The sequence below is a fragment of the Scardinius erythrophthalmus genome, assembly GCF_964197995.2.
Source record: "Scardinius erythrophthalmus genome assembly, chromosome: 4".
NCBI classification, from domain to species: Eukaryota; Metazoa; Chordata; class Actinopteri; order Cypriniformes; family Leuciscidae; genus Scardinius; species Scardinius erythrophthalmus.
This window is the reverse complement of record NC_138224.1, coordinates 19,317,828-19,344,152: the sequence shown is the minus strand read 5'-3', so window position 1 is coordinate 19,344,152 and position 26,325 is coordinate 19,317,828. Positions and strand designations below refer to the sequence as shown.

Genomic DNA, 26,325 nt, shown 5'->3' with positions numbered 1-26,325 from the left:
CACAATACATATTGTTGCATTTTTGTATTGCGCTATATTGTGACACAATATATTGTTACACCCCTAATATACATATTAGGATAAAACTATATACATTTTTTCCTCCCACCTCATATAATTTCCATCACCACAGTTTTGCAGTCGAACGCACAAATTATGGCAGCGAACACAACGTTCTCTAGGGAACACAAAAGTTTTGCAAAGGCTGAGAAGATATGGATTTTTTTTCAATTACCATGTTCCTTTAGAGCTCCATACACAGAGGTAATCTACTTATCATGTTCTTAAAGGGACAGTAGCAAAAAAAAAAAAAAAATCTGTTTAATTATATTAGTCAGATACTGGAAACCGGTCATGAATAACGAAGAAACGTACTCGGTTACTAACGTAACCTCGGTTCTCTCTAGAAGAGGGAACGAGTACTGCGTTTTGCTAAAAACGCTATGGGAAAAGTCTCTTTTCGCGAAAACACTGAAGCAAAAAATTATCCTTAATTTTCATATATGTAAAACGCGTTGCGGCAGCAGCAGACAGCTGAAGCAAGACGGCTTGTCTGCTCATTGGCTGCTCTGCGGCAACTGCATAAGCCTATCGAGCGCAGGCTGATGCAACATCAGGCCAATGAGGGCGCTTCGCGCCCTTCTCGTCACTTCCCGCCGAAACGGGCGTGGCTTATCCCTATAAAAGGAGCTCGAAAAGGCTGATTCACTCAATTTTGATCGCTGAAGCGAACCAGAGCAAACCAAACGCACGGCAGGGAACGCAGTACTCGTTCCCTCTTCTAGAGAGAACCGAGGTTACGTTAGTAACCGAGTACGTTCTCTTACGAGAGTTCTCTCGTACTGCGTTTTGCTAAAAACGCTATGGGAACCCCTTGCAAAACGCCGTGCGTGCCGGGACAAAAACACCAATCACCGGAAGCTAGTTCAGGCATACAGTGCATAATCACCGGATAGACTCACACAGAGTCAGGGAATAAGGGAGGAAGCCTAAATTCCCTAAACTATAGCGTCCGTGGGCTACATTACCTCACGGGGAAAGTCTAAAGACGAAAGGGGGTTCCCTTCGTCCTTATATAGACATGTCCTAAGACACGAATACGTCATCACATAGCCAGGGCAGGGAGCCTGCACTAATGCGGGAAAACATGGGTCTTACGTAGTTTGCCCAGTAGAATCGGCAGCGCATAGCGCCTGTAGGCAGATTACACTGACAAAAGCCTAGCCTGCAGGGCGGGAACCTCTAGGTTATAAAACCTAATAAATGTAGACGGAGAGGCCCAGCCTGCCGCCATACATATATCTTGTAAGGGAATCCCGCTAGACCAAGCCCACGAGGAAGCAACGCCTCTCGTGGAGTGCGCTCTAACTCCCAACGGGCATTGAATGCCTTTGGCAGTATGAGCCAGTGCTATGGCGTCAACTATCCATCTGGATAGACTCTGTTTCGACACAGCTGTTCCTCTGGAACGACCGCTGAACGAGACAAAGAGCTGCTCTGTCTGTCTGAAGGCAGCAGAGCGGGATACATAAGTTCTTAAAGCCCTAACTGGGCAAAGAAACCTCGAGTCCCCCTCCTCACTTGACGCCGGCAGGGCAGCCAGGGAAATAACCTGAGCCCGAAAAGGCGTGTTGAGGGATTTCGGCACATAGCCGTGCTTAGGTTTGAGTATGACCTTAGAGTCATTAGGACCAAATTCCAAGCACGACGGGCTCACAGAGAGCGCGTGCAGGTCGCCTATGCGCTTCACTGAAGCGAGAGCCATCAAAAACACTGTTTTAAGAGATAAGTGTTTGAGGCTGATAGACTGAATAGGCTCAAAAGGGGCACTCTTCATAGCCGCCAGGACTGTAGAAAGGTCCCAAATAGGGACTGAAGGAGGTCTGGGCGGATTCAGTCTCCTGGCTCCCCTGAGGAAGCGGATGACTAAATCATTCTTTCCCAGTGACTGACCTAGCGCTGAACCAGAGAACGCTGAGATAGCCGCCACATACACTTTAAGCGTGGAAGGGGATCTGCCCTTATCCAACAGCTCTTGCAAGAAGGAGAGAACCTCCGTTACCTCACATTCGAGGGGTGAAAAACTCCGAGCCGTACACCAGCTGGAGAAAACCGACCACTTCGAAGCATAGAGCCGCCGGGTCGACGGCGCTCTAGCCTCAGTGATGGTATTTAAGACTCCCCCTGTGAGACCAACGGATATCCGTTGAGTGCCCACACATGAAGGGACCACAACTCCGGGTGTGGGTGCCAAATCGAGCCCAAGGCTTGCGAGAGGAGGTCTCTCCTCACCGGCACTGGCCATGGAGCGATGTCTGCTAACTGCATCAGAGCCGGAAACCACGCCTGGTTGTCCCAGAACGGTGCCACAAGCAGTATTGGGCATTTTGTTTCCCTGATCCGTTCCAGCACCTGTGGCAGGAGTGAGACGGGGGGGAACGCATACAGCGGGCAGCGCGGCCACGTTCGGGACAGCGCGCTGCTGGTCTTTGAAAAGAACACGGGGCAGTGAGCGTTTTCGTGGGACGCGAATAGGTCCACCTCCGCTCTGCCAAATCTCTCCCATAACAGCCGGACTGTTTGTGGGTGTAGAGACCACTCTCCTGGGGGAATGTTGTTCCTGGACAGTCTGTCCGGGCCCACATTCCGAAGTCCGGGCACATGCACTGCTCTCAGCGAGCGTAAGTTGTGCTGAGCCCATATTAGGAGGCGTTTCGCCAGTCTGTACAGGGACGCTGATTTCAGACCGCCTTGGCGATTTATATAGGACACTACCGCCATATTGTCCGAACGGACTATGACATGTCGGTCCATGATGTAGGGACAAAAACGCGTCAGCGCGTTGTGTACTGCCATCATTTCCAGGCAGTTTATGTGTTGGAGCTTTTCTCGTTCCGACCACAGGCCGAAGCACGGTCTGCCCTCGAGCAGCGCTCCCCATCCCGAGGTGGATGCGTCTGTCGACACCATCGTAACCTTCGAGGAAGTCCCCAGGCTTACACCTAACCGGTACCAGTCGTTCGCCAACCAAGGTACCAGGGCTGTGACACAGTCCTGATTGACCTTGAGGCGCAATCGACCGTTTACCCATGCTCCGCGCGGTACCCGTGCTTTCAGCCAGAACTGCAGCGGGCGCATGCGGAGCAAGCCCAACTGGAGAACTGATGATGCTGAGGCCATAAGACCCAGCATCCTTTGAAACTTCCTGAGCGGGGTTAAAGCGCCGCAGCGGAAAGACTTCGCCGCGCTCTGAACACTCAGCGCGCGCTGTGGCGACAGCTGTGCTGTCATAGACAGTGAGTCCAGAACTACCCCCAGAAACGAAATCGTTTGACCGGGGATCAGTGAACTCTTCACCCAATTGACCGTGATACCCAGATTCTCGAGGTGATCGAGTAAAATGGCTCTGTGCTCTAAGAGCTGAGATCGTGATTGGGCTAGGATTAACCAGTCGTCCAAATAGTTCAGCACTCTCATGCCTCTGTTTCTGAGAGGGGCGAGCGCTGCGTCCATGCACTTCGTAAACGTGCGAGGTGCCAGGGACAAGCCGAAAGGCAGGACTGTATACTGGTATGTCTGACCTTCGAAGGCGAATCTCAAGTATTGCCTGTGGTTCGACGCTATTTGTATTTGAAAATACGCGTCCTTCAGATCTATCGATATGAACCAGTCTTCTCGGCGAACCTGCGCGAGAATTTTGCTGGTCGAGAGCATTTTGAAACTGCGTTTCACTAATACTCTGTTCAGTCGTCTTAGATCCAGAATAGGTCTGATACCGCCGTCCTTTTTGGGGACTAGAAAGTATCTGCTGTACATCCCCTGTTCGCTTTGCGCACGGGGAACGCATTCTATCGCCCCCTTGCTTATCAGTTTTGATATTTCGGCGCGAAGTAGGTGTGCTACTTTCAACGGCACCGAAGTTTCGACGCGCGCTGTAAAGCGTGGAGGGCGTCGAAAAAAACTGTAGCGAGAAGCCTTTCTTTATAATGCCTAAGACCCAGTCCGAAACCCCTGGAAGCGCTGCCCATGCTTCTGCATGGTTGGCTAAGGGCCGGATACGGAGCTCGCTCTGATCGCCGTGCGACAGAGGTGCTACGGGACTCGCAAACGTAGGCGATTCGCCTGTGGCATTCGAGGCAGGGGGCGCGCTTGGTACAGCGGGCGGAACGCTCGCCCTCGACCCCACAACAGTGTTTAGCTGAGTGAGGGAGGGCTGCGAGAGTCCCGTGGGACTCATGTGTGTAAGTACATGTGGGCTGAGAGCGGGCACATATACTAATTTGGGCGCGCCGCCTGTGCTGGCAGCGCGCGCGCTCACAGGTCTCGCTTTTACGGAGAGCCTGTGATCTGATAGACATAGTGTTTGTGGGCACTGGGCAGTGGGCACTTTTACTATGTTGGAAGCGCAATCGAACTGAGTCGATTTTATTCGCGCGAGCCCTAAGTGTAGGGCTGTGCTTGTGTGTAACGATGGGCACGGGGGGGTGGGCATCGATACTACATTTATAGCACCATCGGCCGTGGCCGGGACACCAGAAATCACACTCGTTTTGGGATATATCTGGGTAGCCGTGAAAACGGCTTTTGTGTGCAGGCAAGCGGGCAGAAGAACAGGCTTGCGCTCTGCAGATAGCACTGGAACAGCCGCGAATCTTGGGGCTGAAACAGCGAGGCGCTTGGGTGAGAGGCCGGCCGCAACGGGACTCACACACCTGCGCTTTCCTAGTGGTGCTAGGATTTCTTCGGAACCTCAGGTTTCACCACAATCCTCGGTCGCGGCCCGGCAGGGCGCCGGGCGGCTGATCGAGAGCGGGGTCTCGCGCTGCGCTGTTGCGGCTGCTGCGAAGATGAGGCCGAAGTCGGGGGCTGAGGCTGAGAGCTCCGCGGGGTCCGTCTTCCACGACTCGCCGCCGAACCAGAGCGCTTCGGAAGGAAGTGCTTGAAGGCTTGGGACGTTTTCTGGGCCTCGGTAAATCTCTCCACGAACTCGGAGAGAGAAGAACCGAAGAGGCCAGCGGAAGACAGCGGGGCATCGAGAAACGCTGTGCGCTCGGAATCCGCCATCTCCGTGAGCGTTAGCCACAAGTGCCTTTCAGCGACAGTAGCGGAAGCCATACACCGTCCCATTGCTTGCGCGGCAGCCTTGGTAGCTCGGAGCGTAAGGTCCGAAGCACTCCTTAGATCCGCCAAACAGACAGCATCAGGTCCCATCTCATCCAACTTACGGAGGAGATCTCCCTGGAAGATCTGTAAGGTAGCCATGGTGTGTAACGCTGACGCTGCTTGCCCAGCAGAGGAGAAAATTCTCGCGAGCAGTGATGACGTCATGCGGCAGGCTTTCGAAGGCAACACCGCTTTAGTCCGCCGTCCAGCAGAGGGCGGGCAAAGGTGTGTCGCTATCGCCTGTTCCACCGGCGGCAGAGAGAGGTAGCCTCGGTCTTTGGCATTATCCAGCGAGGAAAATGCAGGCGACACAGATGAGCGCGTCCGCGCAGAGTAGGGCGCGTTCCAGGCCTTCGCAACTTCTTCATGTAGCTCAGGAAGAAAAGGAGCGGGCTTTGATTCTGGAGAAGAGCGCTCACCGGGGAGGAAGCTACCATCTAGCCGGGTGCGAGAGGGGGGCTCCGGTGCAGACCACTCGAGGCCGAGGCTCGTCGCGGCCAGCGCGAGTATCCGCATGAGCTCCGTCTCGATGCTGGCTCTCACCGAGGGCTTTTGGGCAGGAGGCGCGGGATCCTCAGAGACCGCCCAATCCTCGCTGTCCGAAGCCAGGAGAGAACAGGAATCCTTATCCGCCGACGCGGCCTCTGAAACGGCTCCCTCAGATGAAGCGGCGGCAGACTGCGGGCGCTGAGCATCGGGGAGTGATTCGAGCGAGGCCGGTGAAGCTAGCGGGCGAACCGGCGAGCTAAGTCGGGCTGGAGCGGGTTCCGGGATCCGCTGCGAGCGCCGTTTCTTCCGGCGCGGCATCGCGGCGGTGAATGCAGGCTTCGCGAAGGATGCCAGGCGGGTCCTCAGAGCCACCATCGGCAAAAGCTCGCAGTGAGGGCAGCCGCCGTCAGCGAGCGCGAGCGCTGCATGGTCTTCACCGAGGCAGGAAACACAGATGAGGTGGTTGTCTCCCTCGGCGAGTGGGGCTCTGCACGAGCCGCAAGAAGGCATCTTGAAAAAGACGCAGCTCTTTTAGGGGGTGAGTGTACTGAAACACCACACGCACACACAGAAAAACAGAGCAATAATGAAAAGGATATGATGCGTCGGAAAGCGCAGTAGGTACGGCTGTAGAAGGCGGCGTTGGCCAGCAGCTTCGAGGGCACGTCCCGCTGAGATGCTTGCTTCGACGACGCTTGCTTCCGTGATCCAGCGATGCGTGTGCTCCGCTGAAGAGAACAAAATTGAGTGAATCAGCCTTTTCGAGCTCCTTTTATAGGGATAAGCCACGCCCGTTTCGGCGGGAAGTGACGAGAAGGGCGCGAAGCGCCCTCATTGGCCTGATGTTGCATCAGCCTGCGCTCGATAGGCTTATGCAGTTGCCGCAGAGCAGCCAATGAGCAGACAAGCCGTCTTGCTTCAGCTGTCTGCTGCTGCCGCAACGCGTTTTACATATATGAAAATTAAGGATAATTTTTTGCTTCAGTGTTTTCGCGAAAAGAGACTTTTCCCATAGCGTTTTTAGCAAAACGCAGTACGAGAGAACTCTCGTAAGAGAACTTGACTTACAAGTGGTCCATTAATAAACTATCGCCACTGTTAACCAAAAAAACATTCATTGCTTTTAAATTTAAAATCACAACAAACATCCTTGAAACAGTTCACATTCTCAATCTCAGTCTCACATTCGTTCAAAAAAATCACATTTTCTTTTTTACATTTACAGGGAACAAGGGCGTAACAAAAGTGCAGCACTATGCCAAATAAAGCATCCAAAATCATAAATTCCCTAAATTAGTGATGCCACGCCACACCCATGGATTGAGTCTGGTAGCGTGAGTGTTGTGGAAGCCAGTCGCTAGGGAGAGAGCAGGCCAGCTGTTTCCCACGCCCAGCGGTTGCATTCATCCCAGCTCTCACTTTCTCATTCCCACTATTTCCTGTCAGTTGAACTTTCTTTTCCTTTTTCTCCATTCCTCTCTCTATTTGTCAACCCAAATTCCTGCCATGAGACACAGTAGGTTCTTTTGGGACCAATGATATGAGAATGAGAATTGTGACAGTTTTCAGAATTTTTGAGTGACAGTTGAAAATGTTATTGATCCTTGATAGCCCAGGAGATTTATGTTTCATTTATCAAATTAATGATCATTTACTCACACTAATGTCATTCCAAATCTTTATGCATTTCTTTCTTCTTTGGAACACAAAAGAATACATTTTGGTAACATTATGGTAATATTTTGGAAGAATGTTGGTAAGGAAACAATTTTGGTGACCATTGACTACATGTTCAAAAAACACAGACATTTCTCAAAATATCTATATAGATATAGAATAGAATTTTCATTTTTGGGTGAACTATCCCTTAAAGTATCAACTTGGTCTCAGGAGTGTCCTCCTAAAATTCCTGATAAAAATACACACAATTAAGACAACTGCTGACATACTAGTCAGAATACAGAGCCAAAGCTCAGTTAATTTGGCCTTGGAAGAATTTGAAGAGAAATATTTGCTTTCTTATGAGATCTAACTTTTGAATGCAACTATCTTTGTACATCTGAGCTTAGTTTGAGACATTGTTGAAATCACTTCTAAATGTCTAAAAGAGGCATATGAAAATCTGAGGAATCTGTGTAGGAGAAAGAACTGAAATACCGATGAGATTATTTGTGATTGTTCTTATTGTTGTGCGAGAACTCACCGTTCTCGGACTGCCACCAGGTTTTGAGGCGGTTGGGAGTGAAGGCAGTCACCACATTCTCAATGGTGTGGCTGTTGGGGGAGGTGAACTCATTGTACATCCGTCGGGAATCGCATTCAAAACATTTCTTCTCCTCCTGACAATGGACAGAGATCGAGATGCAGATGTTATTGGGGCATATGAGACATATACAGTCTTTTGGGGGTTGGCGGAATGAAAAGCACATTCATGCGGACAGCAGGAATCCAGATGTTCTGGATGTGCACCTGTTTTTATCACCCTCTCATGCGCATGACTCACCAACATAAACACATGTATACACAGTAAAACTTACACAGGCTAAATCTAACTAACTTGGTCAAGCAAAACAACATAAATATAAAAAGTAGTCATTTTCCTACATTTTTTTCCCTACAATGAAAGTGAATAGACACTAGTGCTGCACAGCTCCAAAACAGACAAAAACACACTATAAAAGCAGTCTAAATTAATATGTTTGCTATTTAATGAACTGTATTCTAGTTTTTAAAGTCATTCAACCATGTCTGGATTTTGCTGTAATATTGATACCACCCACTGAAGATGTGAAATATTATTCATAATTATGACAAGTGCCATTGGTTCTCTTAAGTCCGTTTGCAAGTTTGAATGTAAATGAGATTTGAAATCAATGGCAAGAGGGCAAGATTTTGACTTAAATCTGGGTTCTTTCCTCGCAAAAACCTATATTGTATGACTATAAAAGAAATATAGTGCATGAATGGACTAATTAATGATACTTTGGATACTTTACATTTTCACTAAAAGAGCAACCAGGGCAATACATCTCCTTCTGCACACAGAAGAAAGAAAGTCGTAAGGATTTGTAATGTCATAAAGCTAAGTAGAATTTTTCTTTTTGTGTAAACTAGTTCCTAAATTTTAAGGTTTGATAGCATCTCATATTTACAAATCCAGATAACCAAAATTGCATATGCTAGATGTGTTGGACGGTTGAGTTCCAGATCCTATCTAGCCTACACATAGTTCAAATCACAAGCATATCACTTGTTGGCATTTACAGTCAGACTTTTATTCTGATGGCCACACAGATAGTGTAAAGAGCAAAACAGTGGCCTAAAGGGGTCTGGAACATCTGACAGGGTCCTTCATCCTCCCACCACATACTCTTCACACAGTGATCCGATTGTTCATCAGACAGTGAATGTGGGAAGACAAACCGAATGCTGTGTTACCCACCCAACAACATATATAAAGATTATGATCAAATCACACAGATGGTTTTGGGTTATATACGGCATGTGTACGACATATATATATATATATATATATATATATATATATATATATATATATATATATATAAATATATATGAAGAGTTCAGATGCAAAAACCTCTAAGTGCCATCTGAAATTTTCTTCTAGAATGATCATTTTTATCAAGCTTGTATATTTAAGTTAAGTAATTTCACTTAAATGGCAATTAATAGGTCATTTTCATTGAAATTTAAGTGAAATTACTGAACTTAAATATACGAGCTTGATAAAAATTATCATTCTAGAAGAAAATTTCAGATGGCACTTAGAGGCGTTTGCATCTGAACTCTTCATATATATATATATATATATATATATATATATATATATATATATATATATATATATATATACACAGTACTGTGCAAAAGTCTTAGGCATGTTAATATTCCCAATCATTACTGCAATGCGTTTGGATGTGTTTTTCTCATTATTTTCAATTGTTTTCAATCATTTATATTTATTATAATAACATTTTTGTAAATAAGTCATGTACAATAGACAGAAAAATAACTTAAGAAAACAAATATATTTATATAAAAAAGTCTGGTTGTATATTACAGAAAAGTTTAAGTGTTACTTTATTTCACGTTATTATTCACATTAGAATTATATTGTGCATTTAAATAAATAAATATCGTTTTTCATTAGTGTTTTGTGTTAAAACCAATTTAACATATCATCGGTGTGTGATATATTGGCATGTTTGACTTTTATAGTACATGACGTAGCTTTGTTGCATTATACCTGCAAATGGCTCACGATGCAGAATTCCTCCGGTCCGTCCAGTCCGCAGGTGGAGGAAGCAGTGAGCCGATGTGCTCTCCCTATCAGCAAATCACCCGTAGAGGGGTAACAGCTCCCCTCTGCGCACTTGTCATTGTGATCAGGTAATTGTGCCAGGGTGTGCAAAACAAAGGCTAGGGGAATCATATAGATATTATCACATTATGCTAAAATACAGTACAATGAAAGTTCATTTATAGGGGAGACTTGAGGTCAGTTGTCACACATATTGCCTCATATTTCTGTGGGTGTTTTTTTTTTTAGTTTACATAGTCACTTACATTAAAGTCTAGATAGATAGATAGATAGAGAGATAGATAGATAGATAGATAGATAGATAGATAGATAGATAGATAGATAGATAGATAGATAGATAGATAGATAGATAGATAGATAGATAGATAGATAGATAGATAGATAGATAGATAGATAGATAGATAGATAGATAGAACAGAAAGATAGTTATGTAACTCATCCATTCTATTTCATTTTAATGTGTAAACTATTACAACACTGAAACATTGTGTGAACTATGCATGGTTAATCATTTTGGCTTCTGGTTACAGTAGAGTCTGTTCCTAATTATTGAAATGAATATCACATGGGAACGCTTATTGACCTGATGGAGAGTTAAATGTGGCATGCAGAAAACCGGATGAGATGCACATTAACCTTTAAACACTAAACCTGACACTATATAAATACATTCATAATGGATGTTGATTTTGGACCAAATAAAATTTCACAAATGCATACTGAACCATTCTTCCTCAACTATTATACTTAAAATTAGAAATAATAAGAAAAACAAAGTTTCAAATTAGAACTATAAATAGTTTGAAAACTTGAAGACATCAAACTTGGCTCTATGCAACAACAAACCTAAAAAAGTTTACATTGAATGCTGATTTTGGACCACACATTTTATAAATACTGCATACTGGACCTTTCTTCCCCTACTTTTATACTTGAAAATAATGAGTGAGATTAAGTTTCAGGTTACAACTAAAATTTGTTTTGAATCCTGTTAAGAACTTGTAAGCACCGTAAGCAACTTTGTAGGCTACTCCATGTACTGGTACCTTACAGAACCCAAAACATCTGGTAATGTTAAAAACAATAGTAAATCATGGACACCATCAAACTCTTAGTCAAACATAAGCTGTATCAAATGAAAACCAGTGGCAGTTGTATTTATGGAAGAATACTGATAAACAAAACTTACATATCATAAGAGCTGTAGTCTGGAAAGTCCACATTGTTGCTCTTGTTCTCGAGCAGTGTTTTCCAGAGCGTTGGAATAACTGTGTGTGAGTGTGTGTAGCGTGGGAGAAGCGAAGCTCCCGCCCATTATATTAAACAACGCTGATTTACGCGAGTAGTGCTGCTGCTACAAACCCAGTATTACGCCAAACACACTGGCGGTGTCTCAAACCATTGTGAGTCAAAACAATAACGCATTTGGGGAAAGAATGTCTTGGGATAAACGTGAATCTTAAGGCGCGAGCAGCATTTTTTTTTTTGGCATCATAGGCGCGGTTCCAAACAACACACAGGATGCGTTCTTGCATTTTAAAAACAGCTATAGAATGAAACAAAACATGTACACTTTTAGGCTATGCTTTTCACACAATTCTTAAAACTGTTATGACCATAAATCCTCTTAGCTAAAATAGCGACGTTACTACAGGTAGCCTAATGTCAATACAGTAGCCTAAAACTAGTTATTAGCTACGAAGTCGTTACATTGGTATATCTATGTTTTAGCCTACTCTAAAAAAAAAAAAAAAAGTCAGCATACATCTTTAAAAACTGAACAAATTTAAAATTACTTAAACCGTTTTTAAAACTTAAAATAATTTCAAATACACATTACAATTATGTTGCTCTGCTTTTTAGACAGTTAAACTAAAAAAAATTCTCTTACACATTTTACATTACCATTTCATATTGTCAGTACCACCAAAGCCAATATTACAGTATGTGACATCTCTGGATTTTATGGAGAGAAAAAAACAACTCACAACTAAAGATACTTCAAACGCAAACACTGCACTCTTTCAAACTTGTTAAATGAAAATGATTTTAATATAGTATATTTATTCATCCACAACTGATCCGTGAATAAAAAAAAACAAGTGATGTAAAATTCATTTTTTACAGAATCACAAAAATATTTTAAAACCTTAAGGCTTTTGCATCAATTCTTTTGTTTAAAATACTGACCATCATAATTATGTAATAATTATGTCATTCACTTTAGAAAATAGAAATCATTCTTTTTAATCAAAAGAAACAAAGAAAGTTAAATGAAATAAAATGAAACAATGAAATCATCTAAACGCCTGTTTAGAAAGAGGTACAAATTGAAGAAAATGTAGTGTGATCACTGGTATTTAGTGTGCCAAGAAATCTTCCCCAAAAAACCTAAACTGTGTTTGAAACTCCTTTATTCAGTGTTATCAAAACCATGAAATGGTGCTATATTTATAATCCCCTTTTATTGCAAACATCATTAATGAATTATGTAATTTCTGCAACTAATGTATTACATAAAAAGTAATACTTACTGTCCACTTTTGTTTAATACAGATACCAAAGCAAAATGTAACAACAAGTGCTGGCAATCAATGTTGTAAATGACAGAACTACAGTTTGGCCTTTGCAAAGTTTGAACTGAAGTAGAGGTGCTGCCGCAGAAACGCTAATATCTTGTTCCATGCGTCCTCTTGTGCGTAAGCGTGCGGTTTGGTCTGTCCACCCCATAGCATGACAACTGCAGCAACAATAACAACAACTTACATTCAGATCTATATTCAAACAAATGAAACATTTAAAAAAAGTTCTAAATATGTTGATCCTATATGAAATTTTTTTGCTTACTTTTCTCCCTCATTTCTTGCAGCATGAAGTTAGTTGCTCGGAAGTGAGGCGAGTACGGAGGTTCGATCAGATGACCCGCATCAGGATATGTCAGGACTGTCAACAAGTGCCGATTTCCTGCTTTCTCCATCATCATCTCCATCTGGGTATAAAAGATCCAAATCAAGGATCCAATTCACATTAAACCATTTGAATCATAGTTGAGAACATTACACGGCGTGTAGGCTATGACGCAAGCTAAAGGTGCTCTAAGCGATGTCACGCGTTTTTTAGGCCAAAATTGTTTTTGTCACATACAATCTCCTCACTATCCGTTAGCTGCCTGTCCCCTGAACAACACTGTAAAAAAAAACACGATCTCTGTAGACAGCCCAGGCTCCACAAACGGCAAGAAAAACAAACTGGCCCAGCCTTGGCCACGAAACATAACAAACAGTGTTCCAGCCAATAACCAACAAGAATGATTTGGGGGTGGGGGTTGGGGGGTTAGTGCACGTGCACATGAAGGGGGTTGTGGCGAGTGGATGATAGTAGTGGGAAGTTCGGATCATTTTACTGACTCGGATCTTTGAGTGTCGTTCAGCAAAATGAACTAATCTTTTTTCGAGTCATTTCGTTCATTTCAGCATAATATAAATAAAATGGCATGTTAAATATCCCAGCACATCTAGTACTTACGAAAATGTTGATTACATTTGTAAAAGGAATAAAAATAAACTATAGGGTAATGCAGCCAAAGCCAAATTATAAGAAACCTAAATATTTTATTAATTGATTAGTTGTTGGGTCTTAAGTTCAGGCTATTGCAGTCTGACTCTGTTAGTTCACCTCACCTCCTGATCTGAGACGTTCTTTCTTTTGCAACTTCATATTTATCACGTTTGTTCTCCTCCTCTCGTGTCTCGAGACGTTTGTCGACTCGTCAGTGTCTGACTCTGATCTGTCTGCTGGGCCATGCCGTGTGTGATACAGCAGGGCCGGAAACAGAAACGATTAGTTCATCTTTCGAGTCTCGAGTTCGGGTTCGAGTCTTTCGTTCTTCCTGTCACTCCCATAGAGGCTATGCTGTCAGTACCGGAAACAGAAATGATTAGTTCATCTTTCGAGTCTCGAGTTCGGGTTCGAGTCTTTCATTCTTCCTGTCAAAAAAAAAAAATCACTAAAATAACACTAAAATACATAGTGAATGACTCAAAAATAGGCATGAATCCAAAATACATAACACTTCATTTCAATTTTTTAAACTGATTTTTATTCTTTAATAACACAAGGACAAAAAAAAAATCATATAACAACTCAATAGAGCAAAATAAATTACAGTTTATTCAAAATTAGTAATAGTCTAAATGACTTGAATTTGTTAAGTTAGACTTGAATAGTCAAAATATTTCCCATATTTGTATATGTCTATGATATTAACTGAAAATTATAATCCACTCTAAACAAGTCTCAAAGAAATTCACAAATATAGCCTATACATTTGAGAACAGAAACGCATCACGTAACTGTAAAAGTAAAAATAAAAAAAATAAAAAAATAACTACGCGCTTGTTTGTAAAAAGGTTGTGAATTAGTAGCTATTTAATACGGTGACTGACAAGTCACGTGACAAAAGAACGAAGGACTCAAACACGAAGACTCGAGAGATGAACTAATCATTACTCTTTCCGGTACTGACAGCATAGCCTCTATGGGAGTGACAGGAAGAACGAAAGACTCGGACCCGAACTCGAGACTCGAAAGATGAACTAATCGTTTCTTTTTCCGGCCCAGCAGACAGATCAGAGTCAGACACAGATGAGTCACTAATTCAATTTCAATTCAATTTATTTAATTTTCCCGGTCCTCACAGACAATCAATCATAAAATAAATAAAGTTATACATAATAACCGAAAAGGTGTAGGCTGAAGCCTCTGCTTATTAAACCTACCCTTTGTACATAATTGTCAATCAAATGAGCGGCACTTTTTCACTAATAGTGATTAATACAATACACACATACATATACAAAATGTATAAAGAAAAAATAAAGAAAAGGAAAAAAGGAAAAAATAAAAATATTTTAATACCCATTAAATTAAATAATTATTAACCACCTTGTTTTTAAAAATTTTCTTGAATTTACAAAGTGAATTACACAATTTTAATTCCGTATGCAAATTATTCAATAGATTAACCCCTTTGACAGATATGCATCTATTTTTTGTATTAGTTCTTGCCCTTATTTTTTTAAACATATGCATTCCCCTTATTCCATACTGACTTTCTCTTATTTCAAACAGCCTCTGGATACAGTTTGGAAGCAAATTATTATAGACTTTATACATTATCTGTACAGTATAGAAATTTACTAAATCAAAAAATGTTAAAGTATTTAAGTATGACTAACGAGTCACTGACCCATATGTTGCATAATGCGCAGTCAACACAAAATGAACGAATCACTCTCTGAGACAACTCGGTAGTCCCGAGTCATATTAAAGATTCGTTCAAAATGAACGAAATTACCCGAATTTACATCAGAAAAGCGTTCAAAAGGTGGCGAGAACTCCGCCGACAGAAGGGCTTCCTATGCGACATTCAGATGGCTCTGTTTTTGCTGGACAGGTGGGTAAATCCAGTTTGGTTTTTCTAAATGGTTCATGACTGTTTCAGGAAGCATGGAAGGGAGGGGGAGGGGACAGGATGAGGAGGAGGGAGGGTCGAGCTAGCTTCCGTTTTGTTTGACAATACTTTGAACGTCAACAAGAAGTGACTTCACCCAACATCGCTTAAAGCACCTTTAATATGCAAGTATATATATATGCATTCAGTTTTTATATATTTCAGCTTATCATTGTAATTCGTTTTTTATTAATTTTAGTACTTCAACTTATTTTATTTCGGTTAGTAGTCAAGGCAACATTTTTAAAAGTAAGTTTATTATCTAATATTTACATTTTATTTTATTTCATCTTTTAATATATAGTTAGTTACTAATACAGTTTAATATTTAGTAAACAGTTATATAGCAAAATATTTGTTTGTAGCTTTTAGTAATCAATAACACTGTTATAGAGAGAAAAAAACTGAAAGGAATTTTCATTTTTGGGTAACCATTCCTTAAATATTGTCTCATTGTCTATTGTTAATATTGTCTTACATTAGCTGTCCTTTTGAGGTATCATGTTTGGACAAAATGAAATGTATATAACTCACATCTACAGCAGATTCAACAGAAGGCCAGTTCTGATCATCACCACCATTCACCAACAGAATAGGACACTTTATTCTCCCAACCTGTGCATTTAAAAAAATATATAGAAAACTGGCATTACAAATAATAGTAATTATAATAATTATATGCAAACAAACTGTATAAATATGAACAAATAAATGTCAAAGTCATACTCACGTCTACTTTGAGAGCCGGGTCTGAGGGAATCGGCAAGATGACGTCTCTCTGTATTACTTGGTTCTCCTCATTCATACGTACCCTACTCGTATAGCGCCTGCAATGAACGTCATTTGTTACTGAAACATCCAATTATATTTCCCAAACTGTAGGATGTCACATGACCGGGCTTGTTATGGTCCTCTGGCACTTGTTAAATTAGCTTGACTGGAAGACAACATTAATTGTGTGCAGAAAAGGTCAAATATCCACATTCAGTAAGTATTTTTTTTTCTTTTTTTTTACTAAGTTATAATGTGTTTAGTTTGTATTTCGATCAGCTCCATACTGCATTGGTTAGAAATACCTTGCCAGTTCCTGACTTTTTTTTTATTCACAATATAATTAAATATGAAAAGAAAGAATATATTACTACGATTGCTATTACTATTGCATTAGATGAGGCTCAGTCAGGTTGTGAATTAATGTTTAATCCACTCACTTTTTAATCTCCTCAAAGACTTCAAAAAGAGATTTATCAAAAGGAACCACATGACTTCCACTGATACACACACAGCACTGGGGCTACAAGACAGTAAAAGGATATGTAATAAAAAAAAGCTGCATTTAAAAATGTAGATAACTGTACATTCGTGTATGCTGGTCAAGCGAACCTTGATGACTTTTGAGTAGGCCGCCATACTGAATGTGACGGCACTTCCAAAAGATAGCCCAAGCATTGCCAGATTGTCCTTCTGTACCTTTGGATGATTTTGCAAAATCTGGTATGCTTCCTACATGAATAATATATATACAAAGTAAGTGGGATATAGAGTTAATCTGGAAACAAACGCAATCCACAGGGAACAAATTAAATGACAAAGTCTGATGGCAATTGCAGATCAGCAAGCATGTCATGTCAAATTTGATCTACATTAGGAGACTGTCAAAAGTTCTGAATTACCTCAAAGTACGACACATCAACATCAACTGTTTTCAGCTCTTCTGGAGCGACGTACTCAAGTGCCATGGATGCAAAGCCATGAGAAGCAAGCAGGGCAGAACGATACTCGACCAAACCACCACCTCCTCCCCACAAGTCCAGCACTCCTGGGTACGGCCCAGGGCCTAGAAACACACCGCAAGTTATTTACAAGCAAGTCGTGATTTAAAGAAAGCAGCGACAGATCTTTTCTTCCATATTGCCCATATTGACCTGGTTCTATACATCGGTTATTAATTGGATGGAGGCAGATCTAAATACAAGACTGCAGTTGATTGTCAGTCACCATGTCACTGGAATATCAAGTCATGATATTTTAATTAATCATAAGGTCGAAAAAAGAAAAGAAATTATACCGTTGAATATTTCACAATAAGATCAATAACCTGCATTTAAAAAATAGATAGGGAGAATTTTCATTTCAATTATCAAGTAAAATGTAATACATATTTTCCTTAAAACCTTGAGTGTAAGTTGGCAGTTGTATCACCATTTTTGTGACTTTGCGCCCTGCAAATAAATGTTAATTCAGAAATGAATAAACCGTCTGCACACGGGCGACCCGCTAATATTTGATGTAACGGGTGGAATAATATTTATGTGTCTGAAGACTGTTAAAGGCTTCTAATAACAGCATTATTTGCAGCACTGAGCATTGTAGTCAATCGTGATGAATCTGATTGAAAGCTATAGTGATTATATTAAAGGGAGCGCGCTTTGCTCGCTTTATAATGCATTTAATATATTCACAATTTGAATAAAAGTTTTAGCCTATTTTTTGTGCTTCTACAAAGAGGACCAGCAAGTCCTGAGTTTTGAGTTTCAGAAGAGACAACCGCGCTAAATGCTGAGTGAATCTACTAAATATTTACTAGCTTTAAGCTTACAGTTAAATAGGCCTACTAAAACATTCTTTGTTCTATTATTTTACTTGTGTTGTTTAATGCAATGTTTTATTAATTGCATCGGCTCAGAATACCTAATGTTGGTTTTATTGCTTGTGTTTGGATACATGAGAAAATGATTTGTCTACCTCATGTAAGAGATTTAATGCGAATTGTGAATACCTGGAGGAAGAAATAAAGTTCCTCGTACTCCTTTCTCCCTGATGTTCACCCTCTGAACACCTGGTGCAACGTACCAGCGTTCTGAGACACTCGTCGCCAGGGGTGTTTTCTCACTAAATCCTTCAGATAGATGCCCACTGTATACCGAAATGTGAATCACCATCGGTGTAAGAACATTTGTCTTACGTAACCTTGAATGAAAGGGACCGGAAGGAAAGGTTAATAGAATACATGAGAAAGTGATAACTTTAAATAAGACTAACATTTCACAATTTTTGATTCAGTTGGCAGAAAAAGAACAGAGAAACAGCAATAACCACACATTGAGATTTTGCTAGTCTAAGTCCAATATGTCCTCAATGCAGCCTGTATCGCGATGACATAGTGGATTAAATCCAATGCGTAGTGGACGTGTGATTTTTTTTCCCCAAACCAGATTAGGGTGTAGGGTAGGTTTAGGGGTTACCTGAGTCCAGATCGACTTCCTGGTACGGGTCTCATGCTCCATATCAACCCCATCTGCTCTCTGCCTTCATAGGTGCCTCCCAAACTTTTATCTTTTGCCACTACATTTCAACAAAATACACATCATGTTATAAAGGCACACTGCAACAATGTTTTATGTAATTATTGTCTAGATACTTTTTTACTCTGCAAATAGTCAAGTTTGTGAATTCCATGATTGTATATTTTTATGACCAGCAAAAAATCCATCTAAAACTAGCTTCATATTGTCTTTAGTTGGTCAAAGAAGGTTATTTATCATCATCCAAGGTAGTTTAGGTAGTTAGAACAGACAGATTACCATCTAGCCAAGCTGAGGATTTCTGTTCATTATCTCCCTTACAACAATTCACACACACACACACACACACACACACACACACACACACACACGCACACACACACACACACACACACACACACACACACACACACACACACACATATATATACACATACATACACACACACACATACATTTTATATTATATATATATATATATATATATATATATATATATATATATATATATATATATATATATATATATATATATATATATATATATATATATAGTAAAGACTTTTAAATTGTTATAATTTTTTTTATTTAAAATAAAAGCTGTTGTTTTGAACTTTTTATTCATCAAAGAATCCTGAAAATGTATGAAAATTTTATCATGGTTTCCACAAAAATATTAAGCAGCACACTCGTTTTCAACTGATAATAATAAATGTTTCTTGAGCAGAAAATCAACATATTAGGGTGATTTCTGAAGAACCATGTGATACTGAAGACTGAAATAATGGTTGCTGAAAATTCTGCTTTATCCATCACAGGAATAAATTACATTTAAAAATAGAAAACAGTTATTTTAAATTGTAATAATATTTCATAATATTACTGTTTTACTGTATTTCTGATTATATAAATTAAGCCTTAGAACCCTTAATAGACTTCTTCAAAAAAGTCTCACCAACCCCTAACTTTTGAATGGTAGTGCATGTTGGTAAGGACTCTGTTTACTGTGGTAACTTTTCTAGGGGTCATGCAATGGACTGTCCCACGCACCTGTCACTATTCCGTCTTCATCACTGATGTAGTGTCCAAACGCCTGCCAGAAGTCCTTGTCTTCTGATTGATGTAGACAGTATATCGTCACCTCTTGATTTGGCAGTAAATTCATTATGACAATCTGAAACTTCTCGTCCACCAGCCCTCGACTGGGCTGGACAGAGAGCAGTGGACATGTCCCATTATCAGTGACCACAGTCCTAAACAGAATTAAATAAGACATTGGAAAGTGTCTGAACAATGTCATGTATTCTCTATTAAACTGCATTGTTGTGTAGAATAGAATGGAATAATCTATAGTACTGTCATTATACACAGGTACAATGAAACTCTATTTGGCTTCTCCCTGTAATTAAATAAGAAAAAACAAATAAGAGCAATACTCATAATCATTAAATAAATATCAAGTAAAAGCAGTACAAAAACACTGCAGGACATTGAGCAACTGCATCTCAAAGTGACTTTAGTGCTCAATGTTTAGTCATTAATCGTTAGTGCATGTGTGTGTGTCGCAGATCTTTATTGAGTGTGTGTGCATGTCTGTGTGTACATGAGTATGTGTGTGCAAATTTAAAAGAGATCTCAGTTTCTTCTCACTGCTTTTAATGTCCTGGCCACTTTTATAATAGCTCTGGTGCTTTTCCATCATTTTTTAAACTTAACATATTCAGTCACCATTTAGTGTCTTGAAAAGGAAAAATTAAACGTCTCACTTGATTAAAAAAAATCAAAATTAGAATAATGTTAAAGTAAGTCAATTATATTAACTTTGGTTGCTCACCACATCATGGTAATTTTATATTTCCCACAGCAATATTGCATTTGCCATGAGCTGTTAATAAACTGTCGTTAAGTTACTTGATGTTATTATTAGCCACAACTGTCTTTGAAAAAAAAAAAAAAAAATTGGCAAAAAGGAGGTACCACGTTGATTTATGGGTTTGCCCTATTTTTTGCCCTGATGAAATGTCTGTACCTAACAGGTGCCAGCATGATACTGTAGTCCGATAAGATCAGATCAGGTGTTTCTTCTGTGATGGGTTTCAGATGATCCAAACAGCGTAAGTACAAAAATAATGTCTGAAATAAACAAACAACATACAAAACAACAGATGATAAATGGCAGCTATGGTCTTTACCCGAAAACTTGGGTAAAGTTTGTTAACTTTGTTAACAACATGTTACGTTACCACAAAGGAAATCCACAGTTCACACCATCACATATTGTGGCATGCTACATGATCTGAAGTTGTGCTCGGTGGTGTTTTAGTGAGACCCAACCGGAAGTGGTTTAATCCAAATTATTGAAATCTTACCTCAAGGAAAATACGTGTTAACAATACGAATGTAGATGGAATATGATATATCTAACTTAGTTATCAGACTTTCGCCCAAATCCCTGGTTGAGTGAGCAGCTCGGGGACTAATGCTGATGACGAAATGTTACCTTTGACACAGATGTTTATGCGCTTACATCAGCAAACGTCGTTTAGAGCTCTTTTAGAGGGCGTATATTTTCTATTTAACTACTTTTTTTTAGATACATTCTAAAATCGTAAGTTAGCATGTTGAAAGGGGGAGACACATCCCTATAACTGCAACCAGCTCCACCAACACACTGTGGCAATAAAGGAAACACGTTTATAGCCTATCATTGGAATAATCTGCACATTTTTAAATGACAACATGAAACGTCCAGTTACATACCACAAGAATGCCATTCCACTCCACGTGTATTCCGGTACCAGTCCAGTTTTTCTATGCTTCCGTCCAGTGTTGACGCAAACAAAGCATCACGCAACCTCGGGGATGCCAGATTGGTCGTATACCCGCTCAATTGCGCTATTTTTTTGTTTGAGTAGTGCTTGCTTGGGAAAGTTATTGTGCAGTGCAGGTGGACAAAAGACTTGGGTGACTTTAAAGGCTAACTAAACCCCTGGTCAGAGCCTGACTCCACCCACTGGCAATATTTGAAAAATGCTGGAAAAGTGGCCAGACCTCAGTGGAGATAGAGGGGACGATGTGGTGCACCTGAGACCCGCAGTGACGGAATAATTAACAGCTGCTGTCAGACTCTAAAATGGAGAGTGACCGGAGTGACGCAAGTAACGTTAGCTTTGCAACAGAGCTGTCATTTGAAGTCGAGGACTTTTCTCCCCCACCTTCACCTTCACCTGAAGTGGAGGTGGGTGAATTGTCTGTGGACACAAGGCCATTTTTTACAGTCAAGCCCTATTCGCACGGGATTAGTATTACCTAGGGACCTCCGGTAATTTGTAATAATCGCAGAGGTCGTCTGTGATTTTTATCCCGTGCGAATCTGCCATAAAAATGTCTGTAAAAATTCCCCAAAAAATTACCTACTGTATTTCGGCCAACACAGGGGTCCTCTGATAATACCAGTCCCGTGCGAATCCCAATGTCTGTGATTTGGGCTGGTTTTCTGTGAGCCTATCGTTTCTTAAAGAACGTAATAACCATTATGGGCCGTTTAACAGTCCATTTTACGTCTGTATTAAAACTATATTAACAATAAAATCTCTCGATTTGCTCTACTCCAATCTGATTATAGTTTTTCTCCAATAAAAACTATGAAGTGCTGCAAAAGAGAAAACAAACTAACGTTACAGTAAAGACGTGATCCGGAAGCTCGGACCGTTGTCATGGAAACGTCAAATTAAGCATTTTGGCGCAACATGGAAGCTCTTTTGGAAAGTTTGGACGCTTTTTGTGGTAGTGTAATTTAGTAGTCTGTATCGTGGAGCACTTCTTTGTCTCACACAGCCTCTAAAGACGTCCATCCTGTAAGTATCTCAAGAAATCAAAGTGTGAAAGAGTAAAAATGATAAAATGAAATAAACCAAATAAAATGAATAGAAAAAAAAGCCTATCGTGACGTTTCGGTATTTATAATACCTTCTTCAGGCAGGCTTGTTGTAAATATGGACAAAGAATAAAAGAAAAAGAAGATATATTATATATTTATACAATAATATGATATTCTATAATATATATATATATATATATATATATATATATATATATATATATATATAATATATTTCTCTAATAAATTGGTTTTAAATAAGTTCTTTTTTTGAATTGCAATACTGCGCGCGATCTTCGTTTCAGCACGTTCAGCTAGTGAAGTGTGAATGGGTGGGCGCACGCTGCAAAGTCCGTAAACTCGAGAGAATTACAAACATTTATTTGCCCGTGTGAATGAGCCACCAAAAACACAGACGTCAGGGGGTAATTTCTAAATTACAGAGGTCCAGGGGTAATACCAATCCCGTGCGAATAGGGTTTATGAGGGGTTATGCGCAACATACTTCCGGGTTCTACAAAACAGATAACTACTTCCGGTCGTCAGCTACTGAGGTAAACCAAAGGGTAAACGCATAGACAGTAAACAGCGTAGGAATGGCGACCTTTTATAGCCAGTGTTTACAGGAGCTACCCATTCTATCCATTTCAGATGTACATCGTATTGCCAAACGGACTTCCAGAGCCCCGAGTACTCCGTTAGATAAAGGATTTAAGTTTTTACGCCTCCTTATTTATTCATGATTATGAAGGTATGCAATTTAGTATGTAGCTTTTGCTAATGGCACCCGATGTAGTTAGCTAACTATCAGTAAGTTAGTTTAGACTTGTATGCTATCATAGTTGTTTAACCTTTTATATTTGCTTGCAGACGATTAAAACAATCAAATGAAGACTGCATTTTATTTTTTTATAATTTTTTTTTATGATACTTAAGCATTCGTGACATTTGAATTAAAACAGAAATAAGAATTGTATTCTAAAAAAGCGAAAAATAAGTTACCTCAGAGATCACCTACCACTGCAGATGCGTACGGTATCATGCAAACCGGAAATGCTTATACCTGTTTTCCGGTTTGAACGTTGGGCAATCCGCATAACCCCAGAGCCCGTCTACGGAGAGCCTTCCCACTCCCTATTAAGTCCTATTGTACCGAATTTTGGTTGTAGTTCCACCAGAGTTCCACTGGGGGCGATCGCCCATGAGTGCAAAATGAATGGGAGTTTATGGGGCTAGACGGCTAAATTTGTATGACGTCATTGACACTTTAAAAGACTTTTTAAAGCAAATAAGTGACTCTAAAAAATCTAACACCCCGCAATGTGTAATTTCTTTGCATCTCCTTTTGAATATAACATTCAAATTACTAGACAAAAAATTATATCCTGAGAAAAGTGGATTTTGATGGTTATTTCACCATAGACCTCCATTCATTCTGCACTCGTCCTGTGAGCGCCCTCATATGGAATCAGAGAGGAACTGCAACCAGTTCAGAAGCCGGAAGTGTACTGAGAGTGAAACTTCTCCCCTTATTAGACATTGTCTGATAACCCCTATTTGAGCCGCTGGCTCAAGCTGCGGTCTTAAAGGGATACTCCACTTTTTTGGAAATAGGCTCATTTTACAACTCCCCCAGAGTTAAACAGTTGAGTTTTACCGTTTTTGAATCCATTCAGCCGATCTCCGGGTCCGGCGGCGGTACCACTTTTAGCATAGCTTAGCATAGATCGTTGAATCGGACAAGACCATTAGCATCTCTCAAAAAAATGACCAAAGAGTTTCGATATTATTGGTAACTTATTGGTAACTACAGTGTTGAAAAGCAAGAACCAGTGTTAAAAAGGCTGATTCCATAAAGAAGAGAATGTGCTTGGTGTACAAGTGATCATAACTTCATGTGCTGTTTCACGATTAGAGATTATCACAGACCTCATGTGTTTTTAAAGAACCTTGACCTGTGTCTGCTCACTACCTCCTCCTTGTCGGCCAAATAAACTAAGCATACAGTTTTTCTGGTACAGCCATTTGTCCAATGAAGTCTAAAAAGCTCCAGCAGTTTATCTTCATAAACAATGTACTTAGTCACTTTGTGGGGTAATACTTCATTGGAGACTCTGTAAAAAAAAAAGTTAAAACAAATTTAAATAAAAGCATAAATAATCATAATTTGGTTATGTAATGTGTATGTATCAGAAATAACTTAATGACAATCAAACAAAAGTATTTAAAAATAAAGTAATAGCTAAATTAGACCATTCAAATATAGCCTAACTGAATGAACCTAACGGGACTAAACACATTACCTTGTACAGTTCATGGTGCCCTCACTTCCATCTTGATGGTAGCTGGAGTCATCAGTGGACAACTCACATCTTTTCCTCTTTATTGGTGTAGAGGTTGCCCCGGGACACTCCCGGGAAAGGCTCCATCAGTGTGCCTGTGTCACACGACACACTCCTGTTAGGCATTCTGGCCTGGGTGGCTGCACAAATTAATAATAGATTTGTTATCAATAAGCAGCGAAAGTTAGCCTGGCAAGCCAGACCTACATCAAGATGTTTGGTCTGGCAACTCACCATAGACACGGCTCAGTCCGAGGGGCGGGATAAATGGCTCTCTTTCAAATTCCCTCTGCACACAATAGGACAGCCCTTAAACCAACCAGAGCGTTTTCCCAACAGCGGAGCTTAGTTGATAGATTCAACTTTTGCCATATCTTGCCGGCAAAACGACAAGCACATCTTCCTTTTTTTAAGAATGACTTAAGTGCCGTTCTTTGCTCTTTCTCAAAGAAAAACTTAACTCCAAGTCCTCCAGAGTCGCGGCCAAAGCCGATTCGAAAGACCGTTGTTCTCCAGCAGCAGCTCTTCTTTGTTTTCAAGTAGCAGCTGCGCAACTCTGTCGTCATATGTTAAGCCCGCCCCCGCCTACTCTATACACGACATGATTGGCCTGACCCAATTTAGGTTTTTGCAGCTATTGAGAGTTGCTAGACCCCCCTGGCTGCGAAATACATTTTGCTGCCGCTAGGGTGCGTCTAGATTTCTAGGCTAAGCGAAAGTACAAAACAAAATTATATAATCTTGACTATATGATGAAACATTCAAAAGCTCCATAGTATTCAAAATCACCTTTGCTTCTCCTCATGGGCTTCATGTTAGCCTGCAGACCTGCAGATCTGGAGCTGACTGGTTCAGTCTGGCACCCAATTTATCTGGTCATAGTAGGCAAAAAAATAAAAAGTTGTGTTGTGGTTTACATTCTTATATTCAGTAATTTTAGAGATTTTAAAATGTTTATAAATACTATTAGTTAATTAACTCACAAACGTCTGAGGTAATTTTCTCCAGGATTATTATTATTACGTTATTCCTCACAGGGTCGCAAAACGATGTAAAGTACATGAATCTGATGAGTTTTATCGAGTTGATGACAATAGCTCTGTAGGCATATTCATATTTTACCGCTATGTGAAAAAATCCAGCAAAATGCACCGGCGCGTTTATCGAGGATTAACTTTAGCCTTAGGATTAACCACGATGACGAGCCATTCTCTCCCAGATGTTAGCAGGTGGCAGGATTTTGATGCTCATTCTGCTGAGTCCTGAACTGGCCAGTTCGTTCTGTCACGGGT

At 40.7% G+C, this 26,325-nt stretch overlaps 2 protein-coding genes across 6 annotated transcripts in view; both read right to left on the bottom strand.

Annotated features, from left to right (window-relative positions):
• The window catches only part of lamb1b (laminin, beta 1b), a 38,598-nt gene extending 27,276 nt beyond the window's left edge, over positions 1-11,322 (bottom strand). The window contains exons 1-3 of one of the 3 annotated variants that reach the window (XM_081364091.1): positions 11,184-11,322; positions 9,920-10,092; positions 7,856-7,991 (exon numbers count right to left, since the gene is read on the bottom strand). In XM_081364091.1, the coding sequence (XP_081220217.1) occupies positions 7,856-7,991; positions 9,920-10,092; positions 11,184-11,217 (343 nt within the window). In that variant the 5' untranslated portion in view covers positions 11,218-11,322. Of the gene's footprint in view, positions 1-109; positions 252-7,855; positions 7,992-9,919; positions 10,093-11,183 lie in introns of those variants that run through there. The other 2 variants (XM_081364092.1, XM_081364094.1) reach the window with 2 other exon arrangements.
• A 701-nt stretch (positions 11,323-12,023) lies between these two features.
• LOC308689058 (peroxisomal succinyl-coenzyme A thioesterase-like) lies at positions 12,024-23,805 on the bottom strand. Of its 3 annotated transcripts, none has more exons than XM_081362609.1 (12): positions 23,694-23,805; positions 20,841-20,944; positions 19,862-20,064; positions 18,752-18,851; positions 18,286-18,476; positions 17,180-17,343; positions 16,890-17,009; positions 16,718-16,800; positions 16,237-16,333; positions 16,041-16,121; positions 12,842-12,983; positions 12,024-12,734 (listed from the first exon to the last, which is right to left on the bottom strand). In XM_081362609.1, the coding sequence occupies exons 2-12, from the start codon at positions 20,855-20,857 to the stop codon at positions 12,607-12,609; spliced, it is 1,326 nt and encodes a 441-aa protein (XP_081218735.1). In that variant the 5' UTR covers positions 20,858-20,944; positions 23,694-23,805; the 3' UTR covers positions 12,024-12,606. The 3 variants fall into 3 exon arrangements, with proteins under 3 accessions (XP_081218735.1, XP_081218733.1, XP_081218734.1); XM_081362607.1 differs by lacking the exon at positions 23,694-23,805 and adding an exon at positions 21,572-21,806; XM_081362608.1 differs by lacking the exon at positions 23,694-23,805 and adding an exon at positions 21,181-21,481.
• Positions 23,806-26,325: the final 2,520 nt, after the last annotated feature.

Coding starts and splice junctions, on each gene's coding strand:
- LOC308689058 (XM_081362609.1), bottom strand. Junction 18,852..19,861: donor TGAAGACGGAATAGTGACAG/GTGCGTGGGACA, acceptor GTTGAAATGTAG/TGGCAAAAGATAAAAGTTTG. Junction 17,010..17,179: donor TTGATGTGTCGTACTTTGAG/GTAATTCAGAAC, acceptor TTATTCATGTAG/GAAGCATACCAGATTTTGCA.